General features: G+C 58.2%; 1 protein-coding gene across 1 annotated transcript in view; it reads left to right on the top strand.

The window, feature by feature from the left end:
- Window positions 1–17,599, top strand: part of CFAP74 (cilia and flagella associated protein 74) — an 84,678-nt gene that overhangs the window by 35,036 nt on the left and 32,043 nt on the right. The window contains exons 10-17 of the mRNA XM_010350338.3: window positions 590–747; window positions 2,128–2,326; window positions 6,777–6,929; window positions 8,376–8,549; window positions 9,234–9,352; window positions 12,692–12,758; window positions 13,506–13,595; window positions 17,370–17,534. Of these exons, the coding sequence (XP_010348640.3) occupies window positions 590–747; window positions 2,128–2,326; window positions 6,777–6,929; window positions 8,376–8,549; window positions 9,234–9,352; window positions 12,692–12,758; window positions 13,506–13,595; window positions 17,370–17,534 (1,125 nt within the window). The remainder of the gene's footprint in view (window positions 1–589; window positions 748–2,127; window positions 2,327–6,776; window positions 6,930–8,375; window positions 8,550–9,233; window positions 9,353–12,691; window positions 12,759–13,505; window positions 13,596–17,369; window positions 17,535–17,599) is intronic.

Genomic DNA, 17,599 nt, shown 5'->3' with positions numbered 1-17,599 from the left:
TTGTGGGTGCAGAATGACATTCCCACAAGGCACATGGAGGGCCTGGGCACCTCGAGGCCATACCCTGGGGCCAAGGCTGGGGGTCCAGGCCAGGAAAATGGAGGGAAGAATGGGAACAGCACCTGCAAAGGCTCAGAGGTGAGCAAAGGCAAGCAGGTGACGTGCAGCGACAGCCACAGCCCCATGCTCGGGATGTGCAGTTTGCCAGCTGTCTCCCATGGCATCTACAGGCATTGACATTTGATTAAGGACACCTGTTCAAAGGAAAGGCCCAACGTGTGTGTGTGTGTGTGTGCGCGCGCGCACATGTGCATATGTGCGGGTGCACGTGTGTGTGCGTGTGTATGCCGGTGTGCATCTGTGAGCATGTGCATGTGCACGTGTGTGCCTGTCAGTGTGTGCGTGTGTATGCAGGTGTGCAGGATTTAGCGTGTGCATGTGTGAGCAGCTGTGCATGGGCGCACGTGCGTGTGTGTGCAGATGTGCAAGTGTTAGCATGTGTGTGTGCACAGTGTGCAGGTGTGCAGGTGAGCATGGGCATGTGTCCGCGTGTGCAGGCGCTGTCACCTCCATACTTTCTATTTCCAAGGACACGCTGCGGAAGTTCCACGCATGGGGCCGTGCCAAGGCAGAGCTGGCAGAGCAGAGGGCCCAGGCTGAGAAGAGGGCAATTCTGGCTCAGGGCGGTGATGCGTTCAGGCACCTTGTCCACCAGCGCCGTCACCAGGAGCTGGAGGCCCAGAAGCGGTGAGGGTGGTGGAGAGGTGCCGCTGGGAGGTGCCCACCCAGTCAGTGGGAGCAGGGAGGGCCAAGGGGCCTCACAATGAGCAAAGCTGTGCCTTCTCCCAGGGCCCCCACTCAGGCAGCTGTGGGGAATGGGAACGGGGCCCCAGGCTGCCACCCTTGCCCTGCCTGGCCAGGCCTGCCCCTACCCTAGTCCACGCTTCTCCCCTCCTGGACTCTGAAACCCTGGCCCCTCTTGAGAGTTCGTACCTCCTGTCCCGACTTCTCAGGAGAAGGGACTGGCAGGCCCTTTCCCAGCCCACCCAGAAGTCTCCAGGGAGCACCAGGGCCCCAGCTTGGGGACATTTCCAGGCCCCTCCAGGGAACCTGGAGCTGCTGAGCCTTCCTCACTCACTGTCTGGGGCCGTCCACCTGCTTTCCTGGTGCCACTGCCTTGGGCCCCCTCCGGCCCCTCTGGCCACCCTCCCGCCATGACACTGCTTCTGGCTTCACTCTCTGGTCTCCCCCAAACCAGGGCCCGTGCTGCCCTCTCGGACCCCCACTGTCAGGCCCCACTGTGGGAAGGGCTCCCTGAGATCCAGACCCTCCGGCTGGGTTCCTGCAAGTCCCCTCCCTCCCACTCAGTGTCGCCTTTCCCAGCCCTGCCCATAACGCTCCCTGGTGACCCCCATGCAGACACACCCTGTCCCAGGCTTTGCCAGAAGCTGCTCTCATCCCAGGAACCTGGCCCCTTCTTCCCATCCCAGCCCCCCATGCACGGCTCTGGCCAATCACTGCTTCAGATCTGCCTGGGCAGGGCTCCTGGCCCTTTCTCTGGGCGAGGCGTCCTCCTCTGGGTGCCACAGAGCCCTGAGGGCATCCTCTCCACCCCCCAGTCATGATTGGGGTTTTCACCACCCATCAGCCTGCCCACCTGGGAGGGGGTCCTGGCAGCGGCTCCACCACCTACACGTCCCTTAGCCTGGTGCAGGCCTGGCATGTAGGAGGCACCCAGGAGGTGCGGCTGCAGGGAGTGGATGAGTGTCCTCAGCCTGGTGCCACCCTCGGTGGCAGCCCCATGCCAGCCTAGAAACAAGGGCTGGGGAGAATCCCTGGGGGCAGCCAAGGCTGCTTGGGGACTGGGCTGCTAAGGCGGGCAGGGCGGGGCAGGGCTGGGCTGAGCTGGGGTTTAAGCCTGGATCCTCTGCTCTGGCCTCTGCCCATCTGCTCCCCACTGGAACTTGCGTTCACCCCAGGACCAGGAAGTTCCCACCCCACTAGCCCTGCTGGGGAGGACCGGAGACCCCAGGAAGGTGCTAGGGAGGGGCTGCCGAGTGCCATCTCACCTGGGCAAGATGCAGGCGGGGGGCCTCTCACACGCGTCTGAGAAGTGACTCCGCGTAGGGCCTTCGAGGAGGAGCAGAAGCTCAGGAAGCAGGAGATCATCAGTCAAATTCTGAAAGAAGAGGCCGAGGAGGAGAAGAGGAAGAAACGGCGTCCCCACTCCAGTGCCACGCGCCAGCCGACCCTGAGGGACAAGACCTGGAAATACGTCTCTGACTTGTGCGAGAAGACCACAGCCCCAGCCAACACGGACACACTGGTGAGCACGACGCCTGCCGTGGGCTGCAGCCGCGCACCTGCGGAGGGAGGTGCGGCCTCAGGGCGCGGGTGTGGGAGGCGTCCTCTCAGGACCTCAGCACCACAGCCAGCCCCGGAGTGGCGGCCACTCAGCTCAGGGGAAAGGGGGCAAGACCCACCACAGACCCACTGCACGAGGGAGACCCACGGCCGCAGCATCCCCAGCAGGGGCCCGGTGTCCTCCGAGTCTCAGTGCCCCCACCAGGCCCCGCGTCACCTCGGCAGTGCTGCTGCTGACCAGGCGGGGGGCACCCTGCCTGGCCCTGTAGAGAGCCACCTGCCAGGGAGAGGGGCGCGGCGTTCAGAACGCACGCCTGGGATCACCCCGCTGCAAAGACTCCTGATAGCACCCGGGGACAGCTTTCCCGTCACTCAGTCACTCGTTCCGTCACTCACTCCCTCATTCACTGACTCATTAATTCATTCACTCAGTCCCTCACTCACTCATTCCCTCCCTCACTCACTCATTCCCTCCCTCCCTCACTCCCTCACTAACTCACTCATTCCCTCACTCGATCACTCATTGACTCACTCATTCCCTCACTCACTCCCTCATTCACTGACTCATTAATTCATTCACTCAGTCCCTCTCTCACTCATTCCCTCACTCACTCACTCATTCCCTCACTCCCTCATTCCCTCACTCATTTCCTCACTCACTCATTCACTCACTAATTCCCTCCCTCACTCACTCACTCATTCCCTCACTCCCTCACTCATTCCCTCACTCACTCATTCCCTTGCTCACTCATTCCCTCACTCACTCACTCCCTCACTCACTCACTCATTCCCTCACTCCCTCACTCATTCCTTCACTCACTCACTCACTCCCTCACTCACTCACTCCCTCACTCATTCCCTCACTCCCTTACTCACTCACTCCCTCACTCACTCACTCACTCCCTCACTCATTCCCTCACTCTCTCATTCCCTCCCTCACTCACTCCCTCACTCATTCCCTCCCTCCCTCCCTCACTCCCTCCCTCACTCCCTCACTCCCTCACTCCCTCCCTCCCTCACTCACTCCCTCCCTCACTCACTCTCTCACTCATTCCCTCCCTCCCTCCCTCACTCCCTCCCTCACTCCCTCACTCCCTCACTCCCTCCCTCCCCTCACTCACTCCCTCCCTCACTCACTCTCTCACTCACTCACTCCCTCACTCACTCTTCCCTCACTCACTCACTCACTCTCTCACTCCCTCACTCACTCTCTCACTCCCTCACTCACTCACTCATTCCCTCACTCACTCCCTCCCTCACCACTCACTCATTCCCTCACTCACTCCCTCACGCATTCCATCACTCACTCACACATTTTCTCATTCATTCACTCACTCATTCACTCACTCATTCCCTCACTCTCTCATTCCCTCCCTCACTCACTCCCTCACTCATTCCCTCCCTCCCTCCCTCACTCCCTCCCTCACTCCCTCACTCCCTCACTCCCTCCCTCCCTCACTCCTCCCTCACTCACTCTCTCACTCACTCACTCACTCCCTCACTCCCTCCCTCCCTCACTCACTCCCTCCCTCACTCACTCCCTCACTCACTCTCTCACTCCCTCACTCACTCACTCATTCCCTCACTCACTCCCTCCCTCACTCACTCACTCATTCCCTCACTCACTCCCTCACGCATTCCATCACTCACTCACACATTTTTCTCATTCATTCACTCACTCATTCACTCACTCATTCCCTCACTCACTCATCCCTCACTCACTCATTCCCTCACTCATTCATTCCCTCACTCTCTCATTCCCTCCCTCCCTCACTCACTCACTCATTCCCTCACCTCAGTTTCCTCACTCACTCCCTCTCTCACTCAATCCCTCACTCATTCCCTCACTCCCTCACTCACTCACTCATTCCCTCACTCACTCACTCATTCGCTCACTCCCTCCCTCATTCCCTCACTCACTCACACATTTTCTCATTCATTCACTCACTCATTTCACTCACTCATTCCCTCACTTACTCATTCCCTCACTCACTCATTCCCTCACTCCCTCACTCACTCCCCTCTCCTCACCTTCACTCCCTCACTCCCTCACTCCTCACTCACTCCCTCACTCACTCACTCACTCATTCCCTCACTCACTCACTCCCTCACTCATTCCCTCACTCACTCCCTCCCTCACTCCCTCACTCCCTCATTCCCTTACTCATTCCCTCACTCCCTTACTCACTCACTCACTCCCTCACTCACTCACTCCCACTCACTCCCTCACTCACTCACTCCCTCACTCACTCATTCCCTCACTCCCTCACTCACTCACTCCCTCACTCACTCACTCATTCCCTCACTCACTCCCTCACTCATTCCTTCACTCACTCACTCCCTCCCTCACTCACTCACTCCCTCACTCATTCCCTCACTCCCTCACTCACTCACTCATTCCCTCACTCACTCCCTCACTCATTCCTTCACTCACTCCCTCCCTCACTCACTCACTCCCTCACTCATTCCCTCACTCCCTTACTCACTCACTCACTCCCTCACTCACTCCCTCACTCACTCATTCCCTCACTCACTCATTCCCTCACTCGCTCATTCCCTCACTCTCTCATTCCCTCCCTCACTCACTCCCTCACTCATTCCCTCACTCCCTCCCTCACTCCCTCCCTCACTCACTCCCTCACTCACTCACTCCCTCACTCACTCCCTCACTCCCTCACTCACTCACTCCCTCCCTCACCTCACTCATTCCCTCACTCACTCACTCCCTCTCTCACTCCCTCACTCACTCTCTCACTCCCTCACTCACTCACTCATTCCCTCACTCACTCCCTCCCTCACTCCCTCACTCACTCACTCACTCCCTCACTCACTCATTCCCTCACTCACTCATTCCCTCGCTCATTCCCTCACTCTCTCATTCCCTCCCTCACTTACTCCCTCACTCATTCCCTCACTCCCTCTCTCACTCCCTCCCTCCCTCACTCACTCATTCCCTCCCTCCCTCCCTCACTCATTCCCTCACTCGCTCATTCCCTCGCTCATTCCCTCACTCTCTCATTCCCTCCCTCACTTACTCCCTCACTCATTCCCTCACTCCTTCTCTTACTCACTCCCTCCCTCACTCACTCATTCACTCCCTCACTCACTCACTCACTCCCTCACTCATTCCCTCACTCACTCATTCCCTCGCTCATTCCCTCACTCTCTCATTCCCTCCCTCACTCCCTCACTCATTCCCTCACTCCCTCCCTCACTCACTCCCTCCCTCACTCACTCACTCATTCCCTCACTCATTCACTCGCTCCCTCACTCACTCACTCCCTCACTCACTCACTCCCTCCCTCACTCCCTCTCTCACTCACTCCCTCACTCACTCACTCATTCCCTCACTCACTCACTCACTCCCTCTGTCACTCACTCACTCATTCCCTGACTCATTCCTTCACTCACTTGCAGGGCCTGCTTCCTGTACACTGCTGCAGGCAACTGCCTTCAGTTGGGGGAATGTACATTCATTTACGTTTTCCTCAAGGTGTGGGGTGGGGATGGACGATGGCCCTTTCCTGAGCCTGGCCAAGTGCTGCCACTTTGCCCTTGTGTACCCCAAACCCCGAAGGTCAAGGTCACTGCCCTGACAGACTCCCTGCTGGGAAACAGCAGCCTCGGCCCCCCTCAGCTTTGGCCTCTGCAGGGTCTCTGTGGTGCCCCTCCCAGCACCAGAGAAGATCCTTTCCTGCTCCCCAACTTCCCAGGACCCAGGCTGAGCCTCTGCCCCATCCACCCCTCACTGCCTGTCTCACACTGTGGCCTTTGCACCTGCCGAGTCCTCTGCTGGGAGTAGAGGCCCCTCCTCACTCCAGGGAAGGCTCTCCTGCCCGCCCCCACCTGTGAGCTGCTCCCAGGGGATTCTCTGCAACACCATAAGTCCCGCTGCACAGGTCCTGGTCAGTCGACAGCAACACACTGGCCCCGTCCAAACCTCCTGTCTGTGGCTCCATAGGATGGTCCCCCAGGAGGAAGAGCCCTGTCCCCCGGCTCAGTGCTCCTTTCTCTGGCAGACAGGCTAGGCCCAGTCCCCAAACTCATTCCCAGGAGACCACCCCGACAAGCTTGGGGGCTTGTCCTGGGCATGGTTTATATCAGCAAAAATGAGAACGATGAGTGCCTGAGGTCGACGCCAAGGGTTCCAGCCCATCAATCAGAACGTTTTCCTACCAAAGGAAATATTCTGCAGACTCTTCTGAGCATCGTGGAAAACTATTTCATAATGTATTAAAATACTTACATTTCAAGTAGAAAAAGTCACCAACCCACGTGCACCACTGTCTCCGTGCAGAGTACACGACTCGGGAGAGCAGGGTGGGCTGCAGCACGGGCGGGGGCGGCGCGGGCTTCTCTTCCCTGTTCTCTGACCTGAGCGGGTCTTCGCGGCATTCCCCTCCCGACCGCAGGACTGCGAGGCGGCTGCAGGCCCCGGGGCCTCCCGGTTGGTGGACGTCGTCTCCAGCGACTTCATGCAGACAGACCCCCCGGACGCTGAGGAGGAAACGTTAGCTGAGCCCGAGATCTCTGGGCTTTGGAACGAAGACCACAAGCCGTACCAGGTACCAGCTCCTGCTCCTTTAGACACCTGCAGTGGCGGGACCCCCGGCCTCTGTTGGCAGCTCCCCTCCGCCACGCCCGCCCCACCCACACCAGCTGCTGGAGGCCTCTCCTGGCTGTGCCTGCGTCTCCCTCTGCCCCTCCAGCGCTCGACACCCCCACCTCCCTCTCCACACTCAGGCCTCTCCCCCTTTGCGGAGCCTGGGAGGGACCCCAAACTCCCAGACAGCAGCAGGGCCACCGCGGTGTGAGGGGAGGGACGTGGGGCTCCCGGGCTGAGGGAATCTCTGAGCTACCCTGTGCACTACTGGAGAAGCAGCTTTCTAGAAAATCGAGCAAACTGTGACGGCCCGTGTAAGAAACATGCCCCATCTGGTGCCAGGGTCCTGCGGCCTCTGAAAGAGCGAGACTCAGTCCCCGCGGCAGCGTGGCCGAGGCTGTGGCCCTGTCCCATGTCGGAGGGCAATGCCCGCCCCCCAGTTCCTCCAAGCACTGGCCACCTCTGCTGTCTGGGCAAAGCCACCTGGTTCTGCTGGTTCTGGGAAGCTGGCTCACCAGGGTGGTGAACAACAGGCCGGCCAGAGCCACCACCTGCACACTCAGGACCCCAGGGGAGACAAACAAGAGGAAGGTCCCTGGCTGCTCCCCCAGGAAGCCAGGGAGGAGGCTGTCCCCAGCAGGGGCGGCCCGGAGCCAGGGCCCGGGCAGAGCCCACGAGGCTTCCGGCTCTGATCCGGTTCTGCTTCTCCTGGTTGCCGGTGTTGGCCAGGGAAGTGGCTTTTCATCCTGAGAAAGACAAGTTTGTGCAGACACCGCCCGCTGTAGAAAACTGCTTCGTTGTCCTGATTTAACGACCTGGAGGCTGGCGCGGTGGCTCACACCTGTGATCCCAGCACTTTGGGAGGCCGAGGTGGGCGGATCATGAGGTCAAGAGATCGAGACCATCCTGGCCAACATGGTGAAACATCGTCTGTACTAAAAATACAAAAAATTAGCCGGCTGTGGTGGTGGCGTGTGCCTGTAGTCCCAGCTACTCAGGAGGCTGAGGCAGGAGAATCACTTGAACCTGGGAGGCGGAGAGTATAGTGAGCCGAGATGACGCTGCTACACTCCAGCCTTGCAGCAGAGCGAGACCCGTCTCAAAAAAAAAAAAAAAAAAAGCCATCTGGAAAGCTCCCGCTCCATGTCATTTCCCAGATACCCGCCTGAACCCGGAGGGGTCTGCTTTGCTTGGTTTCCCTGTTGAAGTGAGGGCTCCCCGCCTTGTCAATGGAGCAGAAAGTCAGTTGGTCCCTCGGGGCCTGCCTGAGCAACTCCCCGGGCCGTGGGCTGTTCCCAGCTCCCAGCTGCCGGCAGCTGGCGCGGCTGGGCTGTCTGCTCTGCGGACTGCCGCCAGCACTGCCCAGGTGGAGCCGCTGACAGCCCAGCCTCCGTCTCTGTGACCCCAGGTGCCCAAGGAGGACGTGGACCGAAAGCCCGTGGGGGGGACGAAGATGGACAAGGACATCTTGGCGCGCACAGTGGCGCGGCTGCGGGGCAGGGTGGTCCAGAAGCAGGTGGTATTGGGGCATGAGTTCCAAGGACGCCCCTTCAACAGCAAGCCAGAGCTCCTCCACTTCAAGGTGAGCCCGCGACAGGGCCAGGCAGCAGGGCACGTCAGCAAGGGAGCCCCGGCCTCGCCCCTGGCATCTTCTGCTTTTTCACCCTGGAAAACCCAGGGGCTTCCTCAGAAGGTGCAGGCCAATCCTGGCCCTTCTCTCCGAGGAGGCGGAGGGAGAGGGTCCCGTCTCTGTGGAGGCCTGGATGCCAGTCCGAGGGTAAATCCTGGGCAATGGGGGTGCTGTGGCCCCGAAAGGCCTGTGCCACTTGGGACAGCATGTAGTGGGGCAGGGTGGGGACACGTGAGGCTGAGGTTGGTGCCTCGATGCCTCCGACAAACTCTGCAAGACAGAGTGGCCCATGAGCTCCGGTGTTTTACCCCAGCTCAGGCCCATCCATGGAGTCAGGGGCCCACCCTGGAGCCACCATGTTGGAGCCTTGCCTCTCACTGTCACCCACACGGCCCCAGCAAGGACCATCCTGCCTCAAGTGGCAAAGGCTCTCCCGAGACAGGTTCCCACACCCAGTTCTTCATGCATCCCAGGGGCCTCCCCGATTCTGGGGAAAATCTTCAGGAACTGTCTCCTGGGAGCCTCTCCTGGGCTGGCAAACCCTCACCAGTGGTTACCCTGAGACAAAGCCTCCCGGTGCTCACCACACGGGCCCCTCTGACCCGCTCTGAAGCTGCTGCCTTGGCCTTTCCCCAGGACTTCGATGTTGGCAAAGTGTACAAGAAAAAGATCACGCTGGTGAACACCACCTACACAATCAACTACTGCAAGCTGGTGGGCGTGGAGGATCACCTCCAGGACTTCATCCACGTCGAGTGAGAGGCCGGCTCCGACAGGGAGGCCCGCGGGGCGGGGATAGCGGGCGCGGGGCGGGGGTGGGTCCTGAGCTCCCTTCAGGTTCAGAACGGTCAGAACAGGCTCTGTCTGGGCACAAGCCCTCAGGACTGACTTTCACCAGGATTTTGTAGAGGGGGCTCCTCTGTCTTCTTGTGTCAGAGTCATCCATACCAGCCCCATTTCCCTTACGAATGGCTGACGCTTTTTGCCCGGCTGCCCGAGTTTCCTTTTGTCTTTGTTTGTTTTGTTGTTGTCTGAGACGGAGTCTGGCTCTGTCACCAGGCTGGAGTGCAATGGTGTGACCTCAGCTCATTGCAACCTCTACCTCCCGGGTTCAAAAGATCCTCCTGCCTCAGCCTCCCCAGTTGCTGGGGTTATTGGCACACACCACTACTCCCAGCCAATTTTGTATTTTTAGTAGACACAGGGTTTTGCCATGTTGCCCAGGCGGGTCTCAAACTCCTAACCTAAGGTGATCCACCTGTCTTGGCCTCCCAGAAAGTGCTGGGATTACAGGCATGAGCCACAGCACCGGCCAGCTTCCTTTTGTATTGTTATGTTTTGAGGTCGACCATTCTGATAACTTTCCCTGGAAATTAGCTAGTCTATTCGGTGTCGGGGTTAAAGCTGTCTTCACGTCGTTACTCTTCCTTGAATTATGGGTGTCTGCTTTTACTCTGTAACAACAACCCCGTTTTTCCCCTGCAGACTCCACTTATGTGTATGTCGGATCCTCTTTGCTGGTCTTTCTTGTCTGCTGTTTTCCTTCTGATTGCCTTCAATGCTTTCTGCTTGCTTTTGCTTTCTTTCCTTTTTTTTTTTTTTTTTTTTTTTTTTTTTGGTTTTGTTTGTTTTATTTTTTGAAATGGAGTCTCACTCTGTCACCCAGGCTGGAGTGCAGTGGTGCCCTCTCAGCTCACTGCAACCTCCACCCCCCGGGTTCAAGTGATTCTCTTGCCTCACCCTCCTGAGTAGCTGGGACTACAGGTGCCTGCCACCACGTCCAGCTAATTTTTTGTATTTTTAGTACAGAGGAGATTACACCATGTTTGCCAGGCTGGTCTCGAACTCCTGACCTCAGGTGATCCACTTGCCTCGACCTCCCAAAGTGCTGGGATTACAGGCGTGAACTTACTTTATTTTTAAGAAAGTTCTTTCTCCTCTACTTCCTGCTCCCTGCCAGTTTTCTGTGCGTGGATGGGTTTATAGGTCCAGGATGGGTTTCAGATTCCCAGTTTAGGGGTTTCCACTTCCACCAGCACTGTGAAATGCAGCTTCCGAAATGAGGCTCAGGAAGGGCAGGACCCTAAGTCCCCGCCCCCTTGCTGCCCAGGCTCCAGAGGGGCCTCCCCTTCTCCCGCCAGCTGTCTTCCTGAGGCTGCCCCCATGGGCGCGTGGGCTCTGATGGCCTCTCCCTGAGACCTGAACCAACTGGGACTTGGTATTTTCCCATGGAGGCTGCGTGACGTTTCTTTGGGGAGCGGTTTCAGGTCTGGCTAAGCTCTCTGTGCCCCTCTCCTTCCTCTCTTCCCTGCAGCTTTTCAGACCCTCGTAGCTCCCTGTGAAGGCGGGTGTGGAGAAAGCATGCTGGAGATTGGTGTTTATTTTTCGCCTTGTGGTTAATTTTAAGTCTGGGGGGTTCTCTGTCTTCGAGTCGGGCTGACAGCATGGATTTCTGCGGCTCGCCTGTGTCTCTTATGGATCCATGTGGTTTCCAGAGGGCGTGTGCAGACGTGCGTTTAGGCGGCCACGGCGCTCTCGGCTGCTGAGGCACCCCTCCCCACACTGGGAGGAGCATTTCTTGCGGACAGTTACCTTCTCTCCACAGGCTGAGGCCACCACTCTCCTGCCTTCCGTCTCTATTGCTGTAGTGGGAGGTGGCCTCAGTCCAGGGATTGGTTTTTTGGAGGATTCGTAGCTTCCCGCCTGCTCGCTCCAACATTCTCTCTTCCTTGACATCCCACAGTTCCACAGTGCGTCTGGTGTGGCTTTTTCTTTCTTTCTTTTTTTTTTTTAGACAGAGTCTCACTCTTTTGAGAGGCTGGAGTGCAGCGGCATGATCTCAGCTCACTGCAACCTCCACCTCCCGGGCTCAAGCGATTCCCCTGCCTCAGCCTCCCAAGTAGGTGGGATTACAGGCGCTTGCTACCATACCCAGCTAATTTTTATATTTTTAGTAGAGGCCGGGCTTCACCATGTTGGCCAGGTTGGTTTCGATCTCTTGACCTCATGATCCGCCCGCCTCGGCCTCCCAAAGTGCTGGGATTACAGGTATGAGCCACCATGCCCGGCCTGGTGTGGCTGATTTTTCTTAGACTTCACTGTGCTCGTGAATCTGAATATTCAGCTCTTTGAACAGTTCTGGGACCTCCCCAGCCGCAGCTCTCCAGGCGCGGCCCCTCCCCGGCACAGTCTCCTGCTCTGTCCTCCTGTGCCTCCTCTGAAAGCTCCCCGTGCGACTGGGACTCTCTCGTCTCTCTTCCACGTTGGGCGGCCACTTGCCTCCTTCACTGTTTCTAATCAACGGCTGGAATTGCTCGCTGAGCTTCCTCCTCGCTGCCCTGGCTCCCGTTTCTGAAAATGTCTGTTTCAGATGAGTCAGCCATTTCTCGAGTGTCTCGTTCTGTCCTCACGTCTGGAATTCTCTCCTTCCATCTCTCCCCATCCTGCTCTCCTCTCACATCTCTGCTCCACACGTCCGTCATCTGAAGGGTTTGGAGCTCGCCCCGCACTCTACTGTGCGGGTTGACTTGCGGGCTCCGCCCCAACGCCCTTCCCTCCCGATCGACTGGAGGAGCTTTGGGTTTCCTCCTGCTGGTGCCATGGGAACATTGCCAGCCAAGGACACACTCTTGTTTGAAATTTTACCTTGGGCATTTCTAAAGCAAGCATGTTGGGTAAAATCCAGCCTTGTGAGATAGGCCTGGCGTCAGGAGTTCCTGGGGAGAGCTCCCTTACCCAGCCCCAGGCCAAGACAGACCAGCTCCCTCCAGTGCCCTGAGCAGTAGGGGCCATTTTTCTGGTTCTTTCCCTGGAAGGGGCTGAGAGGGTCCTGGAGTGTCCCCCACCTGCCGGGTACTGGGGTCAGCAGGGGACAAAGCAGACCCAGCGCTCCCCAGGGGGACGGCAGCTGGGCAGGGGTGCAGAGCCAGGAAGGGGAGGAGCCCGGGAGCTCCAGCCTGACTGCACTCCGGGTCCTCTGCCACTCTGACCCCATGTGCTATGGGTCTCGTCCTGACTGTGCTCTGGGCGGGTGGGGAGGCAGGCGTTCGCCCTCTGCAGCTCTGACCCCGTGTGCTATGGGTCATGTCCTGCAGCTTTGACCCCCCTGGCCCCCTGTCAGCCGGAATGTCCTGCGAAGTGCTTGTCACCTTCAAGCCCATGGTGAGTGAGTCAAAGGGGCCGTCAGTTCCCTCGAAGGAGAGGTGGTGATGGGTGGAGCCTGCTGCTCCGTGGTGGAGGGACGATGCTCTTGGCCTCTCCGTGAGCGTCACTCGGGTCCCGGTTTTGCTGTTTTATTTCCAAAAAGACAGCCAACATATTCCTTCAGTCCGGCAGAACCACAGCGCAGCTCCCCTGAGTTAGTGGCTGAGGGTGCGCACTCTCGGGTCTGAGTCGGGAGGCTGGGATGTTCCAGGAAGCTGCGGATGTGTGGCCCTCCTGGGCACCCTGGGCCAACTCCCTCCCCAGGGATCTCCCAAGCCTGGCTGGTGGCAGGCGGCCTCGGCCCAGGCAGCGTTGAGGCAGCCATGGCCTGTGTAACGGGCTAAGGTTACAGAAAGGCTGGGCGTGGTGGCTCATACCTGTCATCCTGGCACTTTGGGAGGCCAAGGCAGGAGGGTTGCTTGAGCCCAGGAGTTCAAGACCAGCCTGGGCAACATAATAACACCCCGTCTCTACAAAAAAATACAATTAGCCAGGTGTGGTAGCACATGTCTGTAATCCCAGCTACTGGAGAGGCTAAAGTGGGGGGATCGCTGGACCCCAGGTGGGGGTGGGTGGAGGGAGGTTGCAGTGAGCCGGGAAGGTGCCGCTGCACCCCGGCCTGGCCAACAGAGCCAGACCCTGTCCAAAAAAAAAAAAAAAAAGTTACAGAAGTTTATGGTAGTTGGGGTGGTTTTATTTTCTTAGATAAACAAAGACCTAGAAGGAAACGTCTCATTTTTGGCTCAGACAGGCGAGTTTTCAGTTCCACTGAAATGTTCAACAAAGAAGTGTTCGGTGAGTTCGAGGATCTCGGAGCCGGCACTGCCCGGGGCTTCCTGGCTGGGAGCCCCAGTGGGGGACGGCATCTCCTGGGAGGCAGGGGCTAGCGGGGGGCTCCCATCTCCACCAGGGGCTGGAGCCCCTCCGTCCAGCAGCAGCGCAGGTGGGCCTGAGCTGGGCCTTGGGTGGGGGTCTCGAATGTGGGGCGCTCGGACCAGCACTGGGAAAGCCAGACAAACCCTGCTCGGCGAGGAGCCCCGCCTGCAGGCCCGTGGCTCGGAGGGAGCCGCCACGTTCGTGCGTGTTGGAAACAGATGCTCCATGCCGCAAAGACAAAGGATCTTTCAGCTGCACAGTTTTTACTTCCTGGACTGCAGGAAGGGGACCCACATTAGCCCCACGAGAGCACAAAGAACAAAGGAAAACACACACGTTTATCCCTCATGCATTTGGGGTCGTCCTCACTGCTGTGTCTGATCTCCGCTGGCTGGAGCCAGACCTCACAATCTAAACTAAAACCCGACTGGCTAACAACTTAAAACTTTTTATTTCATTTATTTATTTATTTATTTTAATTTTTAAATTTATTTTTCTTTATGTCAGTCAGTTGACCTCAATCACCTGACCTTGTGATCCACCCACCCCTGCCTCCCAAAGTGCTTGAATTACAGGCATGAGCCACTGTGCCCAGCCAAAACTTTTCTAAGTAGGTAAAAGCAATGGAGGGCTGGGACATGCCTGTGAGCACAGATATCTTGGTTAAAGTACAAGGACACAGAATGTACCATGTGCCTGTAAGCATGGCGTGTCTAACGGCCACAAAGGACAGGGCTTAACAAAGAGTTATTAGCACATTTATTCTTTAACAAGAAAAGAAACTTTTAAAAGGAACCTGTCTATTTTCCACAACATGAGAAGGCGCAGGCCCTGCCTGCAGCTCTTGGGGGCCCCCATTCATTCTTTTGAATTAAGGAAACTTTGAAGCCTAGTGGGAAACAGACAGAACAGCACACTGAGGCTCCACACACCTGCCACGCGGACCCCCATCGTCGGCTTTGTCCACCCACTGCTCTATCTGTTGTGGCTGATCCACTTCAAAGTACGTTAGTAAAATCGTAACACTCAGCCGAGCACGGTGACTTCACACCTGGAATCCAGCACTTTGGGAGGCCGAGGTGGGCAGATCATGAGGTCAGAAGATCGAGACCAGCCTGGCCAACATGGTGAAACCCCATCTCTACTAAAAATACAAAAGTTAGCTGGGTATGGCGGCGGGTGCCTGTAGTCCCAGCTACTCAGGAGGCTGAGGCAGGAGAATTGCTTGAACCCAGGAGGCGGAGGTTGCAGTGAGCCAAGATTGTGCCACTGCACTCTGGCCTGGTGACAGAGTGAGACTCCATCTCAAAAAAAAAAAAAAATCGGCCGGGCGCGGTGGCTCAAGACTGTAATCCCAGCACTTTGGGAGGCCGAGGCGGGTGGATCACGAGGTCAAGAGATCAAGACCATCCTGGTCAACAAGGTGAAACCCCGTCTCTACTAAAAATACAAAAAATTAGCTGGGCATGGTGGCACGTGCCTGTAATCCCAGCTACTCAGGAGGCTGAGGCAGGAGAATTGCTTGAACCCAGGAGGCAGAGGTTGCAATGAGCCGAGATCGCGCCATTGCACTCCAGACTGGGTAACAAGAGCGAAATTCCGTCTAAAAAAAAAAAAAAAAAAAAAAAAAAAATCTTAGTATTCAACGCTCCACCCTTAGAAACGTCAGCATGCATCTCCAGTAAACCAGGGACCCACTCATCATTGTCCCTCCCGAGTAATGAGCTCGCACCGGAACTGCCACACGGCCAGCGGCTCCTGGCTCAGCTGTGAGCGTGAGGCCCTGCGGCCGACCCCATCCAGGCTAGACTCCAGGGCGGCGGCTTCGGCAGCACAAGCATCTCCCCGAGGCCGGTGGGGACATCACAGAGCCTAAGAATTCATGGGCTAAGGCAGGTCCTACAGCCAGGGCCTGCAACACGGGGGAGCAGGGAAAGAGGAACAAGCAGGGCAGGGGAAGGGCAGAGGCCGAGCTCTGTGTCCGCCCCGAAAGCTCAGCGGACGCCGTCACGGTCACCCGAGATCCGGCCACGCTGCCCCCGAGCCGCCTTTGATGAGCACCCGAGTCACTGTCTCCATCTTCCCTCTTGACTGCGTGTTGCTGTGGGGCGGGGCGGGGATGAGAGTCACTGTCGGTGGCCTTTTTCTCTCTGTTTCTTCGTGGATCCGCTGATGCTTACGTGTTTGGTGTGTTCCAGTCGCTTCCGTGTTCCTTCCTCTTCACATTCAAGTGGGCTCGCCATGGCCCTGGCAGCTGCGGCCCCGCCTGGGCTCCTGCAGGGACTGCCACCGTCCTGGGGCGCCTGAGCAGCCCCTTGCCCCGTGGCCTCCGCCTTCTCCTCCGAGCCGTGGCGGTCGGCGAGGGGCGGCACTCCGCTGTGCAGGCTGGTGGTGAGTCAAGACTCAGGCCCAGGATGTGGAGCACCAGGGCCAGAGGCACCAAGGAGTCCTGCCCCGCGGACAACCGGGCCTCGGCTCCCTCCCGCTCGGCCTGGGAGCACGGCAGGAGCCTGGTGCTGGCCAGTTCCGCTCCGGATCCGCGTCAAGGAGCATGTGTGTGGCATGGCCCCAGGTGTCCGGCCGAGCAGCCCGGCCTCTCCTGACCCTTCGGCTCCCCTGTGCAAGGCCTTGCTTCTCCAGGGGAGTATCCTGGCCAGGGGCTGTAAAAACCCGCCAGGCGAGGTGGCTCACGCCTGGAATCCCAGCACTTTGGAAGGCCGGGGCAGGTGGACCAAGAGGTTACGAAATTGAGACCATCCCGGTCAACATGGTGAAACCCCAACTCTACTAAAAATAGGGGAAAAAAAATTAATCGGGCATAGTGGCGGGCACCTGTAGTCCCAGCTACTCGGGGGCTGAGGCAGGAGAATCACTTGAACCCAGGAGGCGGAGGTTGCAGTGAGCTAAGATCACACCACTGCACTCCAGCCTGGGCCACAGAGCGAGACCCTGTCTCAAACAAACAAACAAACAAAACAAAAACAAAACAGTAAAACCCCCGTCTGAGCAAGGAGCAAACAGGACCCAGGCGGCGGGCGAGGGAAGGAGGCAGCCTCCTTTGGCTGGATCCTGGCCACTCTCTGCCAACCACGTCCATTTGCATCAGTGGCCCCCAGTCCTGCTTCTGGAGCAGGAACACGGAGTGGGGAGTCCCCAGACCCCCAAACTCAGAGCCCAGAAAAGCCTCCCAAGGAGGGGCCCTTGGGCAGAGCCAAGGTTCAGCCCTGGCCTGCGTCCTTAGCCAGCGGCCCACGCTTCTGTGGCCCGTGGCCCACGGCGGGCGTAGTGAGGCACCGCCACGAAGGGCGTGCTCCCGTTCTGGAAGGACGTGCCCTGGGTACATGCATCCCGAGCGTGGCTGATCTCGCCCAGGAGTGACACCGTTGCTCAGGACCTCCAAAGCCCTATGCCCAATCTCCTTGTCCGGGCCCTGCGTCCTCCCAGTGAACCCGGTCACTCTCGGAAGGGGGTTCCGGCTTGATGTTCTTAAAACCAGGCTTGCGTGTGCACCTGGTCACGAGCGACACGTCTGAACTTCTCCGAGGTTCACGGACTGAACCGCGCACCGGGCTGTGCAGTGCCCAGTGCCCGCAAACGCTGGCTGCAGCCCTGCCTGGAGCCACATGCTGGCCTCATGCAGGGCACCCTGTGGCCTGGCATGTGGCCCTGGGCTCACTCTGTGTCCTCTGGCAGCTGTCCCTCGACAAGGAGCTTATCGACTTTGGCAGCTACGTGGTGGGAGAGACCACGTCTCGGACCATCACGCTGACCAACGTTGGGGGCTTGGGCACGAGTTTCAAGATCCTGCCAGCTTCAGAGCCATGCGAGGCGGACGACTCCCAGTCCATCCTGAAATTAGTAAGTGTGCACTCGGCCAAGGGGGAGTGTGGGGCACCATCCCCCAAATGTAGTCCCATGTGGGT

Source organism: Saimiri boliviensis, chromosome 11 (assembly GCF_048565385.1).
Source record: "Saimiri boliviensis isolate mSaiBol1 chromosome 11, mSaiBol1.pri, whole genome shotgun sequence".
Classification (NCBI taxonomy): domain Eukaryota; kingdom Metazoa; phylum Chordata; class Mammalia; order Primates; family Cebidae; genus Saimiri; species Saimiri boliviensis.
Note: the sequence above shows the minus strand (reverse complement) of the source record. Positions and strands in the feature narration are given on the sequence as shown.